Source organism: Nerophis ophidion, linkage group LG08, assembly GCF_033978795.1.
Source record: "Nerophis ophidion isolate RoL-2023_Sa linkage group LG08, RoL_Noph_v1.0, whole genome shotgun sequence".
Lineage (NCBI taxonomy): Eukaryota > Metazoa > Chordata > Actinopteri > Syngnathiformes > Syngnathidae > Nerophis > Nerophis ophidion.
Window position 1 is genome coordinate 33,570,285 of NC_084618.1, and position 27,796 is coordinate 33,598,080.

The 27,796-nt window shown below is 39.5% G+C and overlaps 1 protein-coding gene across 3 annotated transcripts in view; it reads left to right on the top strand.

Moving 5' to 3' along the window:
• Nucleotides 1-27,796, top strand: part of gabbr1b (gamma-aminobutyric acid (GABA) B receptor, 1b) — a 665,116-nt gene that overhangs the window by 615,944 nt on the left and 21,376 nt on the right. For all 3 annotated transcript variants that reach the window (XM_061908314.1, XM_061908315.1, XM_061908316.1), the window contains 2 exons: nt 12,952-13,080; nt 20,116-20,259. In XM_061908314.1, coding sequence (XP_061764298.1) covers nt 12,952-13,080; nt 20,116-20,259 — 273 coding nt within the window. The remainder of the gene's footprint in view (nt 1-12,951; nt 13,081-20,115; nt 20,260-27,796) is intronic.

Below are 27,796 nucleotides of genomic sequence, written 5' to 3' on the forward strand. Positions count from 1 at the left end.
GAGTTTTAACATTTTAACATGAAACAATGACCTAATAGATGGAACAAATACATTTTAATAGTTTGTAGTGTAAAACATGTATAATAATGCTAAAAGTACAGTGTTATATAGTCTTATATTTTTGTATTGTGTCATTTTATTTTATATTTTAGTGTAACGTTGGCACTCACATAAAATATTTCTTCAATGTGCATTACATTTCTGCATTCCTTGGATTTTTACACATGCGCAGATGCAGCGGATGCAGCAGATGCATGAATTCCAATTCGGACTAAGCACATCTCGCTGGAACACCGGCACCATTTCAAAAGCACCGATTTCGAACTCCGAGTAGTATTCATTTAAATATAAACGATACCCATCCCTACTAAGGAGAAGACAATAAGGCTTGTTCTAATTGTGGTAAAAGACTTTCAGGAACCTTTAATACCACATACCGTATTTTCCAAATTATAAGCCGCATCAGTGTATAAACCCCACCCACTAAATTTTAGAAATAAAATATTTATTTTTCATATCTTAGGCACACCTGACTATAGTTATACAAATATGTACCGCTGTGTTGTGAAATGAGATATTTACATAAACAAATTGTGTAAATGTTTACTTACTTTAATTGTTTCCAAACTGTGCTTTTAACATGGCGGTAAATTGGCTGATCAAACAAAACAGAAAAGTCATAGACGTCTTTATTCATCCTTTATGGGAAAAATAAGATGTTCTCCTTTTTAATAAGGTTGAAGATATTAGGATTCTTCTTCCCTGTACTTTGTAAACACTCTGGGTTTGAACAGTTTCTCAAAGTAGACCATTTTAGTACATTGAGTTCTTTGCTCAATCCATTCTATTATTTAGCCGTTGGCAAAAAAAAAATCCATAGATTAGCCACACCTTTGTATAAACCGCAGGGTTCAAAGCTTGGGTAAAAAAGTATCCGCTCATAGTCTGGAAAATCCGGTATTTTAGATTTAAGTAAATGTATACTGTATTTTTTGGGGGGGAAAATGCCCATTACATTATTCCACTATGGATAAAATGTGGTTGGAATTCATCATTAAAGAGCCCAAGATGATACAGCACGGTGGAGGAAGGGTTAGTGTGTGCCTCACAATACGAAGGTCCTGAATAGTCCTGGGTTCAATCCCGGGCTTCGGGATCTTTTTGTGTGGAGTTTGCATGTTCTCCCCGTGACTGCGTGGGTTCCCTCCGGGTACTCCGGCTTCCTCCCACTTCCAAAGACATGCACCTGGGGATAGGTTGATTGGGAACACTAAATTGGCCCTAGTGTGTGAATGTGAGTGTGACTGTTGTCTGTCTATCTGTGTTGGCCCTGCGATGAGGTGGCGACTTGTCCAGGGCGTACCCCGTCTCCCGCCCAAATGTAGCTGAGATAGGCTACATGGATGGATTGATGGAGCCCAAGATGAACATGGCATTTATGTCAATGAAGAGTGTATGTATTACATATTTTTTAACCTCAAATGTGTATTTATGGACTATTGTTATAATTCAAGAAGTCAATCATGAATATGCGCTCATCTTCTTTACATTTTTAGTTTTTTCATGTTGTCATCCAAATTGTAATTCATTTAACTTAAATTAAGTTTAGTAGAAACTTAATCAATTGGCACATAGTGCGACCTATGAACTATTATTGTATTTTGTCCACTTGCAGTGTGGCGCTCACAGACACGAGTAGGTGGCATTGAGTTTTTTACTGGTGTCTTCTTAGATGTTTTAGTGGAAAAAGGTGTTTTTTTTTTCTGCCTGAAAGATTCTACACCTGGATGCACAAATCAAGAGGGTCTAGCTTGATGGATCGATTTCGCATGAGCAGCCTCTGAGTAATTGCATTGTGGCCCTCAAGCAGATTGTTGCAATGTCTCCTTTTGAATCTTTCTGTTCACTTAACTGTCTTTAGCAGTGAAGCACAGTGATGTGTAGCAGTAAACGAATCAACTTTCTTTTTCCACCATTGTGACTTAAATTTTTTTAGATTTCACAGTTGACACAGTTTGCTGACTGCATTGTTACATTGTTTGCTAAAAGAAAATTGTTTGATGTTATATAGCTCAATAATACGTCATATACATCCATCCATCCATCCATTTCCTACCGCTTATTCCCTTCGGGTTTATTTTTAATGTGTTTTTAAGCACAATAGCCAATTTTAATTATAGTAATCTCTTGTCAATTGCGTCTAATTGATTCCAGGTTTGACCGTTGTGAATACATTTTCGCCAGATAAGAATCTCATTAATAAATTAAATATCGTCATAGTTACACCATACAATTTTATTTTTAATTTTTTTTAGCACTATTAGACCCTTTTAGACATAGATTAACACCCATATACACCTATACACATGTTTTACCCAATATAGTAACTTTGAGTGTGTTCAGTACTTGCAGCAACCACATGGAAACACTATTGTATTTTCCGCACTATAGAGCACACTGGTATATAAGCAACTACATTTTACAAGAAAAACATATTTTACATATATTAGCCACACCGGACTATAAGGCGCAGATGTATATGTTATGAAATTAGTTATTTACACAGAAAGATTTTGTAAATGTTTATTTACCTACGTTTAAATGTTTCCAAACAGTGCCTGTAACACGGCAGTAAAATGGTTGATCAAACAAAACAGAGGTCATTGTCATGGACCCATTGGCTTGCTCTCCAATCAGTTAAACAGACTTAATAACTCTTCCTGGCTACATTATACACACCCGCTAGCACCAACACCCCCCCCCCCCCCCCCCCTCTCTCTGTGAGTCGGTTGAGGTGGGCGGGGGGCTGGGTTTGGTGCTAGCGGGTGTGTATAATGTAGCCAGGAAGACTCAGGGATGCATGGGATTCTGGGTATTTGTACTGTTGTGTTTATGTTGTCTTACAGTGCGGATGTTCCCCTGAAATGTGTTTGTCATTCTTGTTTGGTGTCGGTTCACAGTCTGGCGCATATTAGTAAGAGTGTTTAAGTTGTTTATATTACAAACCTCAGTGTAACCTGTATAGCTGTTGAACAAGTAAGCCTTGCAGATATTTACATGAGTTGACAAGAGCTGCGTATAGCATGCGACCAGCCGACAAGCAGATAGCATTGTGTAAAAGCGGGTGTGACGAAATGTTAAAGAGGAAGTTAAACGCATTGCCATCACGGCACGCACTTCAATATTGTAGAACGGTTGAAGACCGGAGAATGTTGTCCCTGAGTGATTCCTGGGAGAGGCACCAAACTCCGGAAACCTCACGAAATAATCGGGGGTCTCGGTGATTATGCAGCTGAGCCGCATCAGAGTGACCAAAGAGCCGCATGCGGCTCCGGAGCCCTGGCTGCCAACCCCTGACTTATAAGAATAAATACTGTTGACGTTCACCACACAGCACCTGCAGTGCGCTAACTTGTCCAAAAGATGGCGCCATGGCATAAACAATAACACACTTTTTCAGTGTCTCTGCCTGTGTTTAATGAAAACCATGCGCTGAATATGAAACATTCTGGTCGTTAGCGAAGAAAAATCCATAAATTAGCCACACCATTTTAGAAGCCGCAGAATCAAAGCGTGAGAAAATAGTATTGGTTTAAAATCTGGAAAATACGGTAATCAGAATCGGCTTTATTGGCGGAGTATGTTAAGCACACAAGTAATTTGACTTGAATGTTCAGTAGGAACTGCATTACAACTACAGAAGACTTGAGAGTTTCGATAAGTTTCGATGAGTTTTGTGGACATTGACAACAAAATGAGCTGTCTAATCTTACGGTCCCACAAAATTAGAACACGACACATAAAACAAAGGGAAGTAAAATGCAAATTACCGTGGGGGAGTAATAAAAACATCATAAATAAAAATTATACTGTACAAATTGGCACGCAAAGAACGATGGGAAACTGGAACTCCCCATATACGTCGGCACAGGAGCAACCTGTTATGTCTTCTGGCGGCCATCTTAGTCAGGGCTGCAGTTCAATTCAATGCAATGTACTTATAACGCGAATAAATCATAACTTGCTATTTTTTTCAACTTAATTGTCAACTTAAAGTGTGTTGTTGTTGCAAAAAACATTTAATTACAAAATATCCAAAAACTATTCTTTATGATGAAACCTTATTCCTTTCTCAAAAGGTCATGTTGGCTGTAGTGTCGCGGGCGTACTTTCTGTTATGAACAATTATTTAAATGCACGATAGTGCAAGATTGCTGTTTATTGTTAACATGTATGTATGTAACTTTGTATTCATTATAGTAACAATGCCATGTAAATTAAATACATTATGTATATATATATTAAATATGGTATAGCAAGGAGGTCGGCAACCCACGGCTCTGGAGCTGCATGCGGCTCTTTAGAGCCGCCCCAGTGGCTCTCTGGAGCTTTTGCAAAAATATACTGTTTATATTAAATATGCTTCACTGATTCGAGTATTTGGCAAGCACCGTTTTGTCCTACTAATTTTGGCGGTCCTTGAACTCATCGTAGTTTGTTAACTAGTATAACTTTTTCTGACTTTCTAAGGCGTGGTTTATGCCACTTCTTTTCCTGTCTCATTTTGTCCGCCAAACTTTTAACGTTGTGCATGAATGCACAAAAGTGAGTTCTGTTGTTGTTATTGACTTGTGTGGAGTGATAATCAGACATATTTGGTTACTGCATGACTGCAAGCTAATCGATGCTAACATGCTATTTAGGCTAGCTGTATGTACATATTGCATCATTATGCCTCATCCATCCATCCATCCTTTTTTCTACCGCTTATTCCCTTTTGGGGTCGCGGGGGGCGCTGGCGCCTATCTCAGCTACAATCGGGCGGAAGGCGGCGTACACCCTGGACAAGTCGCCACCTCATCGCAGGGCCAACACAGATAGACAGACAACATTCACACTCACATTCACACTCACACACTAGGGCCAATTTAGTGTTGCCAATCAACCTATCCCCAGGTGCATGTCTTTGGAAGTGGGAGGAAGCCGGAGTACCCGGAGGGAACCCACGCATTCACGGGGAGAACATGCAAACTCCACACAGAAAGATCCCGAGCCTGGATTTGAACCCAGGACTGCAGGACCTTCGTATTGTGAGGCAGGCGCACTAACCCCTCTTCCGCCTCATTTGTAACTATATTTGAGCTCATTTAATATCCTTTAAGTCCTCATAATACAATTTATATCTCATGACACACTATCTGTATGTAATATGGCTTTTAATTTGTTGCGGCTCCAGATGGATTTGTTTTTGTATTTTTGGTCCAATATGGCTCTTTCAACATTTTGGGTTGCTGACCCCTGGTATAGCTGTTCATGGTTTGGATAAGTGGCATATTATTCTAGCTCCAGTAATAATTTAACTTTGTCAATGACTTGGAAGGATTCAAAAATACAGAGTCGGTGACTTGAGACTGACTTGACAGTAATAATACATTGACTTATTCCCATCTCTGAAATATACCACATGATTTTTTTTTTGTTACACGACAGTAACATTATCATACTGTATGTGTTTTACTCATGGGTCACCGACACGGTGCCCGCGGGCACTAGGTAGCCCGTAAGGACCAGAAGAGTGGCCCATTGGCCTGTTCTAAAAATAGCTCAAACAGCAGCACTTACCAGGGAGCTGCCTCTATTTTTTTACATTTTATTTATTTACCAGCAAGCTGGTCTCGATTTGCTCGATAATTTTTTAAATTTTAATTCTAAGAGAGACAAAACTCAAATAGAATTTGAAAATACAAGAAAATATTTTAAAGACTTGGTCTCCACTTTAAAATATTTTCTTGTTTTTTCAAATTCTATTTGAGCTTTGTCTCTCTTAGAATTAAATTAAAAAAAAAAAAAAAAAAAAGTCTTTTTTAAAGACTTGGTCTCCACTCCCTGCCCCAAGTGGAGGAGTTCAAGTACCTAGGAGTCTTGTTCACGGGTGGGGGAAGAGTGGATCGTGAGATCAACAGGCGGATCGGTGCGGCGTCTTCAGTAATGCGGACGTTGTATCGATCCGTTGTGGTGAAGAAGGAGCTGAGCCGGAAGGCAAAGCTCTCAATTTACCGGTCGATCTGCGTTCCCATCCTCACCTATGGTCATGAGCTTTGGGTCATGACCGAAAGGATAAGATCACGGGTACAAGCGGCCGAAATGAGTTTCCTCCGCCGGGTGGCGGGGCTCTCCCTTAGAGATAGGGTGAGAAGCTGTGCCATCCGGGAGGAGCTCAACGTAAAGCCGCTGCTCCTCCACATCGAGATGAGCCAGATGAGGTGGTTCGGGCATCTGGTCAGGATGCCACCCGAACGCCTCCCTAGGGATGTGTTTAGGGCAAGCCCAGTTGGTAGGAGGCCACGGGGAAGACCCAGGACACGTTGGGAAGACTATGTCTCCCGGCTGGCCAGGGAACGCCTCGGGATCCCCCGGGAAGAGCTAGACGAAGTGGCTGGAGATAGGGAAGTCTGGGCTTCCCTGCTTAGGCTGCTGCCCCCGCGACCCGACCTCGGATAAGCGGAAGATGATGGATGGATGGATGGATGGTCTCCACTTGTTTAAATAAATTCATTTATTTTTTTACTTTGCTTCTTATAACTTTCAGAAAGATAATTTTAGAGAAAAAATACAACCTTAAAATTGATTTTAGGATTTTTAAACACATATACCTTTTTACCTTTTAAATTCCTTCCTCTTCTTTCCTGACAATTTAAATCAATGTTCAAGTATTTTTTTATTTTTTTTATTGTAAAGAATAATGAATACATTTTAATTTAATTCTTCATTTTAGCTTCTTTTTTTCGACGAAGAATATTTGTGAAATATTTCTTCAAACTTATTATGATTAAAATTCCCAAAAAATATTCTGGCAAATCTAGAAAATCTGTAAAATCACATTTAAATCTTATTTCAAAGTCTTTTGACTTTCTTTTAAAATTTTTGTTCTGGAAAATCTAGAAGAAATAAGGATTCTTCTTTGTTAGAAATATAGCTTGGTCCAATTTGTTATATATTCTAACAAAATGCAGATTGGATTTTAACCTATTTAAAACATGTCATCAAAATTCTAAAATTAATCTTAATCAGGAAAGAATACTAATGATGTTCCATAAATTATTTTTATTTTTTATTCTTTTTTCAAAAAGATTCAAATTAGCTAGTTTTTCTATTCAGTTTTTTTGGTTGAATTTTGAATTTTAAAGAGTCAAAATTGAAGATAAACTATGTTTCAAAATTTTAGTTTCATTTTTTCCATGTTTTCTCCTCTTTTAAACCGTTCAATTAAGTGTTTTTTTTCATCATTTATTCACTACAAAAAAACATTCCGTAAAAGGAAAAAAAATGTACGACAGAATGACAGACAGAAATACCCATTTTTTTATATATATAGATTTAATTATTAAAGGTAAATTGAGAAAATTGGCTATTTCTGGCAATTTATTTAAGTGTGTATCAAACTGGTAGCCCTTCCCAAGAAGTAGCTCTTGGTTTCAAAAAGGTTGGTGACCCCTGGTCTAACTATACAACGTATACGGCTGATTTTGTGCTGCAAAAGCGAGAGAGAAGGGCTAATAACAGCTATTACATAAGCTTTAATGTTGTTTACGCTTTACACAACCATCTTTCAAAGCCAGGTGAGGTTAGGGTTGGGGTTAGGAAATCCGACCTCTAGTTCAACACCAGTGTTATGCCAAAATTTGGTCCACTTGGTCAATGCACCAACATTAGCCACCATGTTGTTCGCATATAGTGTTGTCAATTCTTACAGCAATGCTCCCACTGTTGTTCAACCAGGCTCAGGTTAGTGGCCTGGTCATGTGGAGATGTGTTATTGATGAGACATGGGTTAAAGATAAAGTGCATCAAAATGTTGATAGTCGTGGTGAAGATAGCACTGACAATAGCCGCCGTCTCCCGAGCATTTGTCACCCTTGGAGTGACAAATGCCAGTGGAGTAGAAAAACAAGTTGCCTCTATTTCGAATCTATTATAATACATATTTGATTTATGACACTGAAAGACTTACAAAGTTTGCGAGTAAATAGATTTGATCAAAATAGTATCAATCTCACTGAGATTCCCGAGCCATTTTGAGAGATAATGAGCTAGCCAGTCACATGATCGTGTGACAAAGAGGAACTGCAGCAGTAGCAGAACGGCAGCAAACAAGACATCCCCATAAGCGTCTTCTTCTTCTTTACAGTTTTACGGCAGTTTGCATCCAAATATGTTAATTACTGTCATCTTCAGTTTCATTTCATAATTATATTAAAGTATCTCCTTTAGTCTAGGGGCACCATAAACTATAGTTACAGTAGCTCTTGGTTAACAATGCTAAAACTAATTTGTCTGCTTTAGCTCTTAAAATAAAAACATGACTAATATTTGGTCAATTTTCAGGTCACGGGATGTAAATAGAGTATTGTTTGCAGGCTTTGGATTTAGAGAGTTTTGTGGGCAAAATAGAGAGCTCACATTAACTCAATTGTTAGCGGACTTTTTATGTATTTATTAATATATGACTTCCGCGACCCCATAGGGGACAAGCGGTAGAAAATGTATGGATGGATGGATTTAAAATGCATAAAAAATGATGTCTTATACAGAGATTGTAAATGATAGACAGTACATCTCTTTCTACATGTCTTTCTAATTTGTGCGTATTTCCAGTATGACTGATATGATATGATCAGAGTGCAAAGGCATTCCTTCAGTGCCGTCATTCTCCCAAAATAGCCGAAGGTATTTTGAGCGGAATATTCCCAATGGCTGACTGAATTTGTGGCATTTTGTGATGTTTAGACGGTATTTTGGCATACTTTGTTGATTGTAAATACAATTGGATATTGTTTAATGGATACAACGACACATTCAAGAATATAATGTCAACTTGTTTTTCCACTCTGCTGGTACTTTCAGTCCGCTTGGTGACTATACTGTATGTGATCAACACAACACAAAAATATAACTATAATAATGTACTATAATCAGTGACGTGCTGTCAGGGGAGGCAAGTGAGGCAGTGCCTCACCTGCCACCAGGTGGTTTAACCATGAGATGTTTCAAAATGAAGTAATAAAATAAAATATGTTTTAATAATTCTCGTTTGGTTTATGCTTTCTTTGTGATTTTGGTGTGGTTCCTGTATATTTTGATCATTTTCATGATCAAAATCGCGGAAATTCCATGTTTCCTGATCAAAACAATGCAGCAGATGATAAGTGAGGCAGACACAGGCGGTGCCTCCACGGCTACACACAGTGTGTATTGGGCGTGCGTGCGAGGGCGCGCATGCTTGTTGCCACATGGAAAAGGCAGGTCTTCAAGCAGCAAGTACATCTGCCTCAAGGTAGGGGGCGATATATTGTCAACTTGCAGTTCAATGCCTCAGCAGTACTCTGAATCGCCACATTGGGAGAAGTGGGGGAGCTCAAGCTAGCAGACACAGGTCTCTCCAGCAGAAGCCAGCATTTTTTAATTTTATTTTTTTTAACTGTATTTATAACAAACATGGCATTTTATTAGAGTAAGCCAGCGTTTGTGGGGGTTTTTTGTCGGATGCAAAAATATTGTTTAATTTCTTGGAATGAAATTTAATTAAATACATTTCTGTCAATATGGAGGATTATATACTGTATCCAAGATTAAATACTTCTCTAAACTGGACTTTAAGACCAAATGAATGTGGTCATACAAAGTATGTTTTCATGGAGGATAGCTATTGCTGCTTCAGATACAAATACATAAAGGTAATATACACTCACAATACTTGATTTATTTTATTAAAAACAAATGGGACCAAAAAGTATTTAATAACTTTATCAAATAGTTTTTGGATCCATTTATCGTATCATAATATCATTATGATAATGTTTTTATGAAAGCGAATAACTCCGTTTTTTTCCTGTTACTCTAATGTGCAACCTAAATCAACCATGACTAGAGCTGGACATATGAATTTAAGTAAAAAAAAATTTAAAAAAAGAAGAAAAAAAGTATGTAATGTATGTAGTTTAGCTCACCGCACGTCACTGACTATAATATATATAAAACATAAATAAGATTTAATTTAAGACTCACAGTAATTTTAGGCCAAGAAAATAAATGAACAAAATTTGCATTAAAACAGTGTAATCAGCAAGGTGCGCTCTGACAAGAAGAGGCGGTAAATAGCAAAGTACAAGCTCTATAGTCAAGCTACATAAAAGACAAGGTGAACTTTTAAAATCTTCTAGCTAAAAACAAAAGTCCACATAAAAAAAAGCTTTTTGACAATTGGAATGGACTGTACCATTTTTTTAGTCGCAAATTCAATGGTGTTGTTGCATTATGAGTAATACTGATTGTCCTGTGATCTTTTTTCCTAAATACCTGTAATCAAAACGATATCTTTTCTTCTGGATTAGCGGAGCGGTTAGGCCCAATTTTTATTTAGAGCTTTTATGTCTGTTAAACTACTAGTACGAATATATTTACCTGCATTGGTTTAAATACATTGTACTGTATATACATTATACCACTCGACACCATCAGCAATATTCTTTGTTTACTTCTAATGTGCCGTATTTATTGATCTATGCTTTCATTTTTGATTTACAGCATATGGTTGTGTTTTCTTGTTTACTGAACAATAGGTACATTTTAGAAAGCATGTGCGTGTTTGTATACTGTACATCCTGTGTCTAACTCAAGGCACGATGGCCAGATCCAGCCCCCACTTCATTTTATGTGCCCTGCCACATTATTTAAAGTGGCCCGCCAAGTCATTTACCGTGGTCCGCCCGTCAATTAACCTGAGTTTCCATGTCAATTAATGTGGTCCGCTTTATCCTTTAATGTGGTCCATCATATCTTTCAATGTGGTACTCCACAACATTTAATGTGATTCGTCATGTCATTTAAGGTGGTCAGCCACATCATTTAAGGTGGTCAGTCATGTCATTCAATGTGGTTGGCCACATCATTTAATGTGGTCAGCGACATCATGTTAAGTAACCCCCCACATCATTTAATGTGGTCCGTCATGTCATATAAGGTGATCCGTCATGTCATTTAAGGCTGGTCTGTCATGTCATTTAAGGTAGACCGCCACTTCGTATAATGTGGTCCGTCATATCATTTAAAGAGCTCCGCGACATAATGTAATGTGAATTGCCACTTCATTTAATGTGGTCCGCAACATCTTTTATGGTGGTTCGCGACATCATTTATGGTGGTTCGCGAAATCATTTAAGGTGGTCTGTCATGTCATTCAATGTGGTCTGCCACATCATTTAATGTGGTCCGTCGCGTCATTTAATGTGTCCTGCATTGTCATTTAATGTGGTCAGTGACATCATTTCAGGTGAACCGCCACATCATTTAAGGTGGTCCGTCATATCATTTAAGGTGGTCCGTCATGTCATTTTAGGTGGACCGCCACTTCGTTTAATGTGGTTCGCGACATCATTTATGGTAGTCCGCGACATCATTTAAGGTGGTCTGTCATGTCATTCAATGGGGTCTGCCACATCATTTAAGTGGTCCGTCGCGTCATTTAATGTGTCCTGCATTGTCATTTAAAGTGGCCCACGACATCATTTCAGGTGAACCGCCACATCATTTAAGGTGGTCCGTCATGTCATTTAAGTTGGACCGCCACATCGTTTAATGTGGTCTGTCATATCATTTAATGTGCTCTGCGACATCATTTAATGTGGACAGTCACATCATTTAAGGTGGTCCGTCCTGTCATTCAATATTGTCTGCCACAATGCTTGAAGTGGTCCGTCACATTACTTAAATGGAACACCATTTAGCACACAACATCATAAAGGACAGTACACACCCCCACCACAGTCTCTTCAGCCTCCTACCATCAGGCAGAGGATACAGGAGCCTGAAATCCAGGACTACGAGACTGACAAACAGTTTTTACCCACAGGCCATCAGGCTTGTAAATGCTCACCTGTGAATGCCAGCTCCCCGGCCCCCCATTTTTACTTTTGTCTTTTTGAACAAAAGACAGCTACCTTGACCACCCCCGAACTGTGAACCATCACTGTAGACACTTTTCACATTTGATCACTAAGACACATTTATCCTGTTGACTGTCAATCAGAATGTGGAATAATGTTATGTTACTTACATTTTTATTTAATTGTTTTCATTTTACGTTTATTTTTAGCTAAGTACCGTGTGACTTGTTGAAGGGTGGACTAGCAAAGTAAAATTTTCATTGTACGGCAAACTGTCTGTTTAACTGTGCATATGACAATAAACAATCTTGAATCTTGACTCTTGAATGTTATTTAAGATGGTTTGTCATGTCATTCAATGTGGTCTGCCACATAATTTAATGTGGTCTGTCACATCATTTAAGGAGGTCCACCATATCATTTAATGTGGTCCGTCATGTCATTCAATATTGTCTGCCAGGTCCTCGAAGTGGTCCGTCACATTACTTAAATGGCCCAGCATGTTATTTAAGGTGGTCTACCACATTATTTAATGTGGACTGTCACGTCATTTAAGGTGGTCCACCATGTCATTTAATGTGGTCCGTCATGTCATTCAATATTGTCAGCCACATCCTTTAAGTGGGCCGCCACATTACGTAAATGGCCCACCATGTTATTTAAGTTGGTCCGCCACAACATTCAATGTGGGCCGTCACAACATTAATTTGGCCCGCCTTGTAATTCAATTTGGTCTGCCACAACTTTTAATGTCGTCCGCCACATCAATAATGTGGCTCTCTCAAGGGGAACATTATGATATGATAAGGCCCTGAATAAAACACCAGTTTGACTCTGCCATCAATTTTCAAAGACATGAAAGACAGTGTATGCCAAGTAACGGGTTGCACCGCAGATGATTGATTCTTATCTGATGGTTATCACATTTGAAAGAGGTCGGATTCTGGCCTTCACATGGGAGTGTTGTGTCACAATTGTATGAAGTGTTTCTATCCTCTCTTTCCCTCAGGTGCTATGTCTGATCACAGCCCCCGTCACCATGATCCTGTCTTCTCAGCAGGATGCCGCCTTTGCCTTCACCTCCCTGGCCATTGTCTTCTCAGTCTACATCACCCTGGTGGTTCTGTTTGTTCCCAAGGTAAAACGCTGTTGTCCTGTCAGGTCTTTTAAGTGTCGCATTAATAAATAGCCATTCAAATTTATCTGGGCTGCTGGGATATATATCACACAAAGCTTGTTAAATGACCCTGGCTTCCAATGTCAGCAGAATCATGTCCCTCTCCGCTCCTTTTTGTCAGCCTCTGTGTGTCTGCATCTCATCTTTCTAATGTGCTTGAATGATACATACTGTATGTGGTGAATGTTTGGATCCCCATTTGTGGACTAATACTTGAATTCCTGTTTATTGTCACAATTTGTCACTGCTTAGACCGGGGCGTTCAAACGTACGGCCCGAGGGCCGGATCAGGCCCGCGAACAGGTTTTACCCGGCCAGAGTGATGAGTTTGCAGAGTATTAAAATGAGCCAACATTTTTTAATGAAAGAAACCGCTTGTTCTAAATGTGTCCACTAGATGTCGCAATAACAATTCTTTGTATCTTCAAAGATTATGCTACATATGTAAAAAAATAAAAATAAGCAAACTACATAAATAACATCATGTAATTTGATTTTGATATTACTTTTTTGATATTATTTTTGTATCTTGATGTATTGAAAATTAACACCAATGAGTTGACTGATGAACATTATCACATCATTTATTCGGAAAGTATAATAACGACAAATAAAGATAGAATACTATTAACCGCAACATTTATGTGTAAAAAAAAAAAAAAAAAACTAACATGATTTGTACATTTTCACAATGTGCTTGTTCTATGTTTAAACAAAGAAAACAATCTGAAGTTGTCTTTATTTTTAAGTTATCGTGCCGGGATTTTACCAGTCTGGCCCACTTTGGAGTAGATTTTTCTTCATGTGGGCCCCGATTTAAAATGAGTTTGACACCCCTGGGTTAGACCTTAAAAGCTGAGACAGAGAAGCAAGTAGGGATGCATAACTTGTACCAGAATTATTTGTTACCGGTTCTTAAGTTGCTCGGTCCAAAAAGACCATTAAGATTTTGGACTAATGATACTGCTATCTGTATTTTTTTAATCCAGCTGACCAACGTAATAATGACACTGTCACAATTACCGGTAGTTTCTATCAGTGATGTGCGGTGAACTAAACACCAAGTGAGGCATGCATTTTTTTTTCTTTTTTTTTTTTTAACTTAAATTCATATGTGCAGCTCTAGTCAGAGTTGATTTAGGTTGCATATTAGAGTAACAGGAAAAAAATAAGGTATTTGCTTTCATAAAAAAAAAAAATATTATGATATGATAAATGGTTCCAAAAAGTACAATATTTAATAAAGTTGTTATTAAATACTTTTTGGTCCCATTTGCTTTTAACAAAATAAATCAAGTATTTTGAGTGTATATTACCTTTATGTATTTGTATCTGAAGCAGCAATAGCTATCCTCCATGAAAACATACTTTGTATGACCACATTCATTTTGTCTTAAAGTCCAGTTTAGAGAAGTATTTCATCTTGGCTACAGTATATAATCCTCCATATTGGCAGACACATTCATTTAATTTAATTTAATTCCAAAAAAATTAAACAATATTTTTGCATCTGACAAAAAACACCCACAAACGCTGGCTTACTCTAATAAAAATGCCATGTTTGTTATAAATACAGTAAAAAAAAAAAAGAAAATAAAAAAGGCTGGCTTCCGCTGGAGAGACCTGTGTCTGCTAGCTTGAGCGCCCCCACTTCTCCCAGTGTGGCGAGTCAGAGTACTGCTGAGGCATTGAACTGCAAGTTGATAATATATCGCCTCCTACCTTGAGGCAGAAGGTACACACTGCCTCATGGCCTGCCTTTTCCCCGTGGCAAAAAGCATGCGCCCCCTCGCACGCACACGCCCAATACACACTGTGTTTAGCCATGGAGGCACCGCATGTGTCTGCCTCAATTCTCGTATGCTGTGTTGTTTTGATCAGGAATCATGGAATTTCCGCGATTTTGACCGTGAAAATTATCAAAATATGCAGGAACCACACCAAAATTACATATAAAGCATAAACCAAAAGAGAAATATTAAAACTCATTTTATTTATGGTGGCTGAACCATGAGATGTTCCAAAACAATTTAATAAAATAAAATGAGTTTTAATATTTCTCTTTTGGTTTATGCTTTATATGTAATGTTGGTGTAGGAATTTTAAAGAATTTATTTTTAAATTATGGTGGAAAATAAGTATTTGGTCAACCATTCAAAGCTCTCACGGATGGAAGGAGGTTTTGGCTCAAAATCTCACGATACATGGCCCCATTCATTCTTTCCTTAACACGGATCAATTGTCCTGTCCCCTTAGCAGAAAAACCGCCCCAAAGCATGATGTTTCCACCCCCATGCTTCACAGTAGTTATGGTGTTCTTGGGATGCAACTCCGTATTCTTCTTCCTCCAAACACGAAGAGTTGAGTCTATACCAAAAAGTTCTATTTTGGTTTCATCTGACCACATGACATTCTCCCAATCCTCTGCTGTATCATCCATGTATCCATTTGAGTATAAACTCAACTCGTCGTGGTTGGAGGAGTTGATGGTTGACCAAATACTTATTTTCCACCATAATTTACAAATAAATTCTTTAAAATTCCGACAATTTTCACCTGGTGGCAGGTGAGGCACTGCCTCACTTGCCTCCCCTGACAGCAGGTCACTGGTTTCTATGCTGCACTACAATGTATAGGATGAATGCTAATGTGTACTTAAAGACCTTTTAATCTGTAGAAAAACTGCAGGCAGGAATATAAAAAAATATATTAAAGAAGTCATATTATGATTTTTTTGCCTACATTCAAAACACTTTCTTGTCCTTCATACAGACATCCATCAGACTGTATAATGCATATGTTCCTTTTGACTGTACTTAAATGTAGAATATATTTATATTATTCATATATTATATTTTACATATATAATACATGATATAAATTATTTTATTTATTATCATTTGTGTCGGGCTTCACGGTGGAAGAGGGGTTAGTGCGTCTGCCTCACAATACGAAGGTCCTGAGTAGTCAGGGTTCAGTCCCGGACTCGGGATCTTTCTGTGTGGAGTTGGCATGTCCTCCCCGTGAATGCGTGAGTTCCCTCCGGGTACTCCGGCTTCCTCCCACTTCCAAAGACATGCACTTGGGGATAGGTTGATTGGCAACACTAAATTGGCCCTAGTGTGTGAATGTGAGTGTGAATGTTGTCTGTCTATCTGTGTTGGCCCTGCGATGTGGTGGCGACTTGTCCAGGGTGTACGCTGCCTTCCGCCCGATTGTAGCTGAGATAGGCACCAGTGCCCCCCACGACCCCAAAAGGAATAAGCGGTCGGAAATGGATGAATGGATGGATCATTATTGTCTATTGTGAACTAACTGTGGTGCTGAATTTCCCCCAGGGATCAATAAAGTATTTTCTATTCTATTCTATTGTGGTCTGTAAGACACGTAATGGTGGTTCTGTGTTCAAACTTGTGCATATATTATGTTTTACAGATTAACTGTATTTTTACTGCCCTTTTTTTTTGCTGCAGCAGTTACATATGCTGTAATATTGTACATGGTAATTGGGATTTTCTTATACATTGTATATACTATAAAAGTATAATATATCAGTATATATTATGTACTGTGAATACAGTGGGGCAAAAAAGTATTTAGTCAGCCACCGATTGCGCAAGTTCTCCCACTTAAAATGATGACAGAGGTCTGTAATTTTCATCATAGGTACACTTTAACTGTGAGGGACAGAATGTGGAAAAAAAATCCAGGAATTCACATTGTAGGAATTTTAAAGAATTTATTCGTAAATTATGGTGGAAAATAAGTATTTGGTCAACCATCAACTCCTCCAAACACGACGAGTTGAGTTTATACTAAAATGGATACATGGATGATACAGCAGAGGATTGGGAGAATGTCATGTGGTCAGATGAAACCAAAATAGAACTTTTTGGTATAAACTCAACTCGTCGTGTTTGGAGGAAGAAGAACACGGAGTTGCATCCCAAGAACACCATAACTACTGTGAAGCATGGGGGTGGAAACATCATGCTTTGGGGCTGTTTTTCTGCTAAGGGGACAGGACAATTGATCCGTGTTAAGGAAAGAATGAATGGGGCCATGTATCGTGAGATTTTGAACCAAAACCTCCTTCCATCCGTGAGAGCTTTGAATGGTTGACCAAATACTTATTTTCCACCATAATTTAAAAATAAATTCTTTAAAATTCCTACAATGTGAATTCCTGGATTTTTTTTCACATTCTGTCTCTCACAGTTGAAGTGTACCTATGATGAAAATTACAGACCTCTGTCATCATTTTAAGTGGGAGAACTTGCACAATCGGTGGCTGACTAAATACTTTGTTGCCCCATAATATGTAAATATTACATTATATGTTATATTGTTACTATGGTACATTTTTAGACTACTTAATACATGCATTGTCCTTTCCATCGTAACCCTTTCCATCTTTTGAAACTGAGCTACTGTATGGAACAATTTTCCTCGTGGATTAATAAAGTTTGTCTAAGTTTAAGTTCATAGGCCACTTCAGTCTCTTCAGGATGCAGCGTTTTGTGCGCAGTCTTCGACAGCGTGTTCTCCCCGTCAGTCATGTTATAGTCTTTATCGCTTCCATAGCAAGTCTACTGACAGACATAAGTTCAAACTCAGAGGTGGGTAGAGTAGCCAGAAATTGTACTCAAGTAAGAGTACTGTTACTTTCGAGATTTATTACTCAAGTAAAAGTAAGGAGTAGTCACCCAAATATTTACTTGAGTAAAAGTAAAAAGTATGTTGTGAAAAAACTACTCAAGTACTGAGTAACTGATGAGTAACCTGATTACAGCAACAAATAATGCACAAAAACATAAAAATAGCAATGAGCAAATTCAGAGCCAGGAATATCTCTTAAGCAACTAAAACAATAATATATATTAAATAATAGTACATTAAAATAAAATAAAAAAAATGGCACATTGAGCCACAATAACTTAACAGCACCATAGCCTCAGTAGGCATTCATTGATTTGATTGATTGATTAAAACTTGCATTAATAGATTGTACAGTACAGTACATATTCCGTACAATTGACCACTAAATGGTAACACCCCAATAAGTTTTTCAACGTTTATCAATTACTTAGTAAATGACCAAGTCGAGGTGATCTACCTCATATATACATATACATACACACACATATCATTTATACACACACATATCATACATACACCCACACATCATTTATACACACACAAATCATATATATATATATATATATATATATATATATATATATATATATATATATATATATATATATACATACATACATTTATATATACAGTATATCATTTATATTTATTTATTTTGCCGTTTTTGTTCACATGTTGAAGGTGTTTTAATGAATATACAAGCATGTTTAACTTATAGATTCCTATCTTTCATGAAGACAAGACTATAAATTGGTGTATTACCTGATTCTGATGACTTGCAATGATTGGACTCAGACGTCCACGTTTTCAAATGGAGGAGAAAAAAGTTCCTCTTTTCTGTTTAATACCACATGAAAGTCGTTGGTTTTTGGCATCTTATTTGTCCAGCTTCCATATTCGTTTTTATACACTTTACAAGAAATACATTGGCGGCAAACTCCGTAGTTTGCTAGCTTGTTTGCGCTGGCTTTCGGAGACTCTTATTTTGTTAGCGCAGGCGCGATGGAGCGGCACTTTTATTGTGAAGACAGGAACTGTGCGATCAGTCTTTAGGCTTTTGACGGGAAGTACGGTTGAAATAAAAAGTGCCCTTTTTCCTTTACACTTTTTATTGATTGATTGAAACTTTTACTATTAGATTGCGCAGTACAGTACATATTCCGTACAATTGACCACTAAATGGTAACACCCCAATACGTTTTTCAACTTGTATAAATTGGGTCATGTGACCGCCTGGCTCTGTTTGATTGGTCCAACGTCACCAGTGACTGCATGTGATTGGTGAAACGCAGGCATGCGTAGATTCTACTTTGAAGCTGTCATTAACCAAAACAAACATTAATAGATCGATAAAAAAAAAGTAGCGAGTAGCGAGCTGAATGTAGATAAATGGAACGGAGTAAAAGTAGCGTTTCTTCTCTATAAATATACTCGAGTAAAAGTAAAAGTATGTTGCATAAAAACTACTTGTAAAAGTACAATTTATCCCAAAAGTTACTCAAGTAAATGTAACGGAGTAAATGTAGCGCGTTACTACCCACCTCTGTTCAAACTATACGCTACTTTGTACTAGAAATAACAGCGGAAGATTCATGTGCATGTACAAGCCAGTCTCCCCCACAACAAGAGGGAACTTATTGACCACAGCATTAATTGCAATGGCGGATTCACGCAAAGCTCTTCGGGTAAAACCTTTATGTATACATATCTGCTGACATAACACTTGGGAAAAATGTCACAGGTTGTCCAAATTCCAAATGACTAGACTAAAGGAAGTATATAAGAAAGCAGATTTTTTTATAGATATCTCTGCCATGCCTCCATTGTTTGTTTTCAAATTTTCGAGACTTATGGCCATCCCAAATACACAAAAACAGATACCAATAGGTAAGAAAGGTTGGTTTCGTCCAAACATAAAAAATTACCCCCCCCCCCCCCCCCCCCTTTCATTACCTCTCCGGACCCCTGTTTAAGACATCTGCCCTAAATATAGCTCAATTACAGCTCATGTTATTCTATTTTGTGTTTTATGTTGCACGATTGCACCAATAAAAAATCCTAGTTTGTGAACCCGTTCTCAAAAAATGGCAATAAAACTATTCTGATTCTGATTCTGATTAAAGCTTTTTTACTTTTTTCCATGTTATGAACAGCTATAAATCAGATTTTCATTTGCGAAGTGACAACACCTGTAATTAAAACAACTTATGACACTATGTTCAATAGCAGTATACATATTCATTCAAATAAAAATGTAGCTACAATTTCAATGTGTACTACTCATGTACAGGGAAAATAAATTTTCAACATGTATCCTTTTTATTTTTTTTATTGCAGATGCGACGTCTGATCACTCGAGGTGAGTGGCAGTCAGACGCCCAAGAGACCATGAAGACTGGCTCGTCAATGAACAACAACGATGAAGAGAAATCCCGACAGTTGGAGAGAGAGAACCAGGAGCTCCAGAAGATCATTCAAGAAGTGAGACATCCTTACATTTGTAGCTATGCAATATTTTATGCTCTTTGCTGAGTAACGTGGTTCGGAACATATTAATGCTAGGTCAACTTTGCTACAAAATACATGTCTGGATAATACCACAATGAAGTGTGCTTTAACTGTTGACTATGCGCACGTACACAGCAGGTTTCATGCAAACTGGATATGTTTTGGTTGTTCAGGATACCTGTACTAATAAAGTAGCTCTGTACTAATTAATTTTAAAAAGTACTATACCGCCTTTGAAAAATACTGATCCTTTTTTTTTTCCATGCGCCTGATGTCCAGCCGACTAGGGCATGTCGCAAGTCAACACACACACAGATTACTTGCAGGCAGAAACGGTGTCGAGAAAGAAAAGGGGTAGAACTGACATATTACGGCTTTAAAACTAACTTTTAGGTGGAGTTATAAACATCAAAAAGCCTGCTCTGCAAGAGGTGCTTTAAAACATAGCTAGCTAGTAGCTAGCTAGTAACTAGCAAGTAGCTCTCAGCTAACGTCCATCCACACAGTGTTTTAGCTACTTCGAAATCAGTAACTATGTTTCTTACAATCCTTGCTAGATGAGGAATAGCTAAACATGCTTCATTACACATCATAGAAGGATACAATAGCTAACCGCTAACAACAAGCTAGCGTTCCTGAATGTAAGCAAATAGGTGGATCCATACAAATATCGACTATAACGAGTCGTATATAATCGACACTACAACGATTGTATCACTATTTTTTTTTTATTATCCCAAAATATTTTGTCTTTTCTTATTGTTTATGAACTTTGGAAATATGTCTTCGGACACAGGAGGATTTAATAATGACCAATGTATGACCCTGTAGCTACTTGGTAGTAGATCCATACCCATATTTGTACCAGCCAAAACGTATTTAAAGTATTCAAACAACAGAAAAATAAGTGCCTCTTACGTTTTAACATATGTGTCAATAGAACATGTTGCAACAGAAAGTAACCAGATATTAAACGCAAATGAAGAAGTAGATTTATAATGCAGCTAATTATTTTCTACCACTTGTCCCTCATAATTTTAACAAAATAAAACAATGAAAAACGAGGCAACATGTTAGTGCACACGTCAGCAGTCAAATCAGGAGCCTTTTTGACTGGTTTGCTTACTTATTACTAAACAAGAAGTCTCGTATGTTCACTTATTTAATGCCAAATTTTTTCTTTGATAGCAATAAAAACAGGTAGGTTTAATGTAGAATAAGATTTTTTGTTTTAAAAAAAAAAAAGCCAGTAATGGCATTTTTTCTGGTCCTCCTTTTATTAAAAAGTATCGAAATACATTTTGGTACCGGTAGCAAAATAATGGTATCAGGGCAACACTAGTCCATTGTTTCCATTTTTTATGAATTAACTACCGTATTTTTCTGACTATACGTAAGCCCACCCACTAAATTTTTGACGAAAAACTTTTTGTTTTTCATTTATTACACTGTAAGCCACAGTTATATAGCTGTGAAAATTAAAAATCCATATAGAAAGATTTTGTAAATGTTTATATACATACCTTAATTGTTTCCAAAGGGTGCCAGTATCATGGCAGTAAAACAGGTGTTCAAACAAATCAGAAAAGTGTGTGATATTTTTATCCATTCTATATGATGAATAAATATGTATTTATTTTTATGAGAATAATAAGATGTTCTTTTTTGCATAAATGTAAGATGCTCACGGGATTCCTCCTTCTTGTAATTTTTATTAACACTTAACACTTTGAGTTTGAACAGTTTCTCAAATTGGATCATTTTAGTTCACTGTTTGATTTCTTTGCTTAATCCATTTCATAATTTAATTGTCAGAGAATTAAAATTCATAGATTAACCGCAGCTTTGTATAAACCACAGACTTCAAAGCTTGAGAAAAAAAGTAGTGGCGTATAGCTTGGAAAATGCGGTATTTAAAAAGATATTCTGAGCTCCCTTGGAACCATGTTAAGTGAAGTGAAGTGAATTATATTTATATAGTGCTTTTCTCTAGTGAGTCAAAGCGCTTTACATACTGAAACCCAATAAATCTATGTTACATTTAAACCAGTGTGGATAGCACTGGGAGCAGGTGGGTAAAGTGTCTTGCTCAAGAACACAACGGCAGTGACTAGGATGGCGGTAGCGGGAATTGAACCTGCCACCCTCAAGTTGCTGGCACGGCCACTCTACCAAACTCAAAGTGTTAACATTAAAAAATATATATATCTTTTATTTTTGTTGTATCACAATGAGAGAAACAAATACAATAATCGAAAACTGCTTAATCCCAAATATATACCTGAATACATAGACATACTGTGTATTCCGGACCGGAACTCTCTAATAACTAATGTTTCTTAGGTGAATAATGTAAACTCACTACACTGGTATGTTTTAGCACTTTCATGGCAAGTTTACTGACAAATATAAGTAAGTACTTTACACTACTTTATATTAGAAATGGAAACAGCTGAGGATGAATGTCCTACAACAAGAAGATAGAGAAAAAGAAGAAGCTTATCGACTACGGGATTGACACAGACTACAAAGGCGGACGCGAGAAATTTTTCAAGATTCATGCAGATTCCAAATACAGAACAGCAGGTACCAGAAGGTAAGAAAAATTGCTTTTGCATAATATTGAAAAACCAAACGCCAGATAATATGTCTTACCTTATAGACATACTATAATAATATACATATATTGAAGCACTGTACAATCCATCAAGCAGTGTGGCTTCATAGCTTACCAAAGTCGTACTAAAACATTTTGATAGATTTTTGAGTGTCGCGTGTAATGTTCTATATTTTCAATGGAACATATAAAATGTTGGTGTTGTTTACTTGAGTCATATTGTAGTCATAGTGCAGTCCACACATATCTCTTATGTTTGACTGCCATCTACTGTTCACACTTATCATTACACCATGTACCAAATAAAATTGCTTTGAGGTCGGTAAGCAAAACAATAAGTATTCCAAACATTAGGCGCACCGGGTTATAAGGCGCACTGTCAAGTTTTAAAAGAAAAAAATGATTTTAAGGGTGCCTTATAGTCCGGAAAATACGTTAGTCGGCCTTGAATTAACGACTCTGATTGTTGTTTTGCTAATTTTTAGGATTATTTCCTATTGGATAAATAAATGTTCAGGGAAAAATTAAGATTGTTTTAATTTTGTTTTTTCTTTTGGTTACTCAAATGAGATCAAATTACAAAGGAAAATTGTTTTACGCTGCTATGGAAAGAAAGAAGGAGAGGAAGAAAGAGCAAGAGAGGGTGAGAGTCAGACAAATAATTCTTCCCAAACTTTATTGCTTTTAGGAATGCAAGAGGAGGGTTTGGGTTAAAATGTCGTGCCTACTGGTTGAGGGGAAGAGAAAAAGATGGACAAATAAACACGCTGATTTTGGATCAGAATGTTTGGGCGAAGCATTGGATAAGGCCGTTAATAACATCCATCCATCCATTTTCTTTCGCTTATTCCCTTTGGGGTGGCGGGGGGCGCTGGTGCGTACCTCAGCTACAATCGGGCGGAAGGCAGGGTACACCCTCCATGGACCGCCACCTTGCCGTGGTGGAGAGCCTTGCGTGTTCCAATGAACCTAAGAGCGATGCCGTCGGGAGCTTCTGCTCCTGGTAGGTTTAACCATGGCGGTAAGGTCAAGGGGGAGGTTCCAGACAAAGTGCGGTCCAAAGACCTCAACGGTGGAAGTGGCGGAGGATGACACTGCATGTCACAACGGCACTGAAGGCGGATGAAGGCTGCAACAGAGGGTGGTCTCCAGTCGTCATGGATCCATGCCACTGGATCAAGACCCCTCTCTGCCAAGGACCGTGTGGTGGCTGCAGGCGCATCAGTCTCCCCACGCTAAAAGACGTCACGCACAGGCGGCTTCCCGAATGGGAACCCATCCATTTTACATCCCGGATACTTCAAAGTCCTTTGGCGACTGGGAAGTGGTAACAGGGGCAGGACAGTGAAGTCTGGCAGTCCCTAGCCACAACCTGGCACACTGGCGGTGGGTGTTAGATTCAGTCGTTAAGCTCGTGGACTGAGGCAGAAGAGCTTCTCGGCAGCTGCACCCATGACTGAGCAGCCCTATTCAGGATCCACTCTGCTCACCCCAGTAGGGTAGGGGTTTAGAAAAGGTACCCTAAAAATAGCCTGCCTCACAACATCCTGTCTGGAATACCGCATCCAGAGGGATCACCATCACGCGGTCAGAAACTAAGAAAACATAAATTACACATTGGAGCCTGGAACGTGCGAACCCTCATGGACAACCAAGCCAGCGATCGACCTGAAAGGCGAACTGCCATCATCTCCAGAGAGCTAAGGAAGTTCCAGATCGACATCGCAGCACTCTCCGAGACCCGACTGGCCGACGAAGGGCAGCTGAAGGAAGAAAAAGGCGGATATACTTTCTTTTGGAAAGGAAAGCCTGCAAATGAGCCACAAATCCACGGTGTGGGTTTTGCTATTAAGAACTGCCTCATCAACCACCTCCATGAACTCCCTGTGGGCATCAGCGAGCGCCTAATGACCTTACGCCTTATGCTTGCTAGCAGTCATATGGCCACGGTCGTTAGTGCCTATGCACCAACCCTTGATGCACAGGTTGAAGTTAAGGAGGCCTTTTATGCTGACCTGGACAAAGTTCTATCTGAAGTCCCCAAGGAGGACAAGTCAATCCTGCTCGGAGACTTCAATGCCAGAGTGGGACGAAACCATCACCTATGGAGGGGTACGCTGGGGAGAGAAGGGGTCGGAAATACAAACTCTAATGGCACACTACTGCTAACTAAGTGCTCGGAGCACAACCTGGTCATCACCAACACACTTTTCCGTCAGAAAACCAAATTCAAAACATCATGGATGCACCCTCGTTCCAAACTGTGGCATCTCATTGACTACGTTATTGTCCGCTCTAAAGACCGTTGCGACGTCCTAAACACCAGAGCAATAACCAGTGCAGACGACTGCTGGACCGACCACCGCCTCATTCGCTCCATCATGTCCATCCGCTTAATGCGGAAAAGACGGATGCAGAAAAGACAGTGCCGGCCAAGAATTAACATCGAGCTGTTGAGTGACACCACCTACCAACAACAGCTGCAGGAGGCCTTCAGCGCAGCGTTGCCCAAACAGTACCCAGAGGATACGGAAACACACTGGAGCACACTTTTGACTGCCATAATGAAATGCTGCAAAAATATCCTTGGTCTCAAAAAGCGGAGACATCAAGACTGGTTTGATGAGAACGACACTGAGATCCAGCAACTAATTGACAACAAGCGGCAAGCTTTCATCACTTGGCAAAACGACATCCACTGCAAAGTGAAAAGAGTAGCCCATGCCAAAGCGAAGGCAGCTGTCCAAACACAGCTTAGGAAACTGAAGAGCGGTGTATGGTCCCAGCCACCGCTGCCTAACCCCCCTTCGCTCAAAGGATGGTCTGCTGCTGCTGAAGGACAAAGATGCAATTTCAAATAGGTGGAAAGAACACTATAAGGACCTCTTAAACAGGGTCACTATACCTGAGATGGAGACTCTTGACCAACTCCCACAACAACCCACAGATGAAAGCATGGGAGAACCACCTACCTTGGATGAGCTGCAGGATGCCATTGGGATGATGAGGAACAACAAGGCTGCTGGGCTCGATGGCATTCCAGCAGAGGTCCTGAAGAGAGGCGGACCCGATCTTACCAAGCACATCCATGCCCTGCTTCTCAAAATATGGGAAAAAGAGGAAATCCCAGCACAGCCGAGAGATATCCTAATTGTCTCCATATTTAAGAAACGAGACAAGGCAGACTGTGGGAATTACTGTGGCATCTCTCTCCTGTCCACTATAGGGAAAGCCCTCGCTCGGGTTTTGGCCAACAGACTCACCCCCCTGTCAGAATGCGTGCTTCCTGAGTCTCAGAGTGGATTTCCCCCAAGCAGAGGCACCACAGACATGATTTTCATCGCACGACAACTGCAAGAAAAATGCCAGGAACAAAACCAATCACTATACATGGCCTTCATAGACCTCACCAAAGCCTTCGACTCGGTTAACCGTCAGGCCCTTTGGCTGGTTCTGTCCAAGATTGGCTGCCCAGACAAATACATCCGGGTACTGAGACTACTGCATGATAACATGTCAGCCACAGTGCTCAGTGGCAGTGGAGATGAAACAGAACCCTTTAGGATAAACACAGGTGTAAAACAGGGATGTGTCATCGCTCCAACACTATTCTCCATTTTTGTTGCTGCTATCCTCCATTTTACAAACATACATCTGCCCCAGGGAGTCGAAATAATGTACAGAACCGACGGTCAACTCCTCAACATCAACCGTTCCAGGGCTAAAGGTCAAACCACCACCATATCCATCCTGGAGCTGCAGTATGCAGACGATAATGCCCTCGTAGTCCTCTCAGAAGAGGACCTGCAGTGTCTGCTTTTGCGAAGGCATACAAACAGCTTGGTCTTGCCATCAATATAAAGAAAACCCAAATCCTCCACCAACCACCACTAAACAGTAGTGCGCCTGTCCTGCCCCCAAACCTCTCAATTGACAAAATCCGACTGGAAAATGTGGACCACTTCCCATATCTCGGGAGCCTCCTGTCATCTAAAGCTGTCATTGACAATGAAATTCACCACCGCCTCAGCTGTCCCAGCGGGGCCTTCTCAAGGCTGAGGAAGCAAGTCTTCGAGAACCGTGACCTCCAAGCAAAAACCAAAATCCTGGTCTACAAAGCAGTCGTGCTCCCGACCCTTATGTATGGGTCAGAAGCCTGGACCACCTACAGCAGGCACTTAAAGGCACTCGAGACGTACCATCAAAGATGTCTCAGAAAAATCCTCAGGATCAGCTGGGAGGACCGACGCACCAACACCAGCGTCCTGGAGGAGGCTGGCTTGCCCACCATCACTGCCACGCTTGCCCAAAACCAACTCAGGTGGACTGGCCATGTAGTCCGCATGCCTGACTCTTGTCTCCCAAAACAAGTACTTTATTCCCAGCTTGTTGAAGGGAAACGGGCCCCGGGAGGTCAAAAGAAGAGATTTAAGGATAACATCAAGGCAAACCTGACAAAGTGTCGCATAGACCTTACGTCTTGGGAAGTCAAGGCAACAGACAGGACGATGTGGAGAAACCTTGTCCGTGAGGGTGCCGCGCAATATAATAACGACCTCCGCCATGCTGCACAAGACAAGCGCAGACTAAGAAAGGAGAGAGCATCCATCAAACAGGCCCAACCCAAACCCACCACCACTACATTCCCTTGTCCACATTGCCCCAGAATAATCGGGTCCAGAATCGGCCTCCATGCCCACCTGAAGACCCACAAGGACCAGGATGGAGGACAGTCATACTCGACAACGAGTGACCGCCGATGATGATGATGATGACACCCTGGACAAGTCGCCACCTCATCGCAGGGCCAACACAGATAGACGGACAACATTCACACTCACATTCACACACTAGGGCCAATTTAGTGTTACCAAACAACCTATCCCCAGGAGC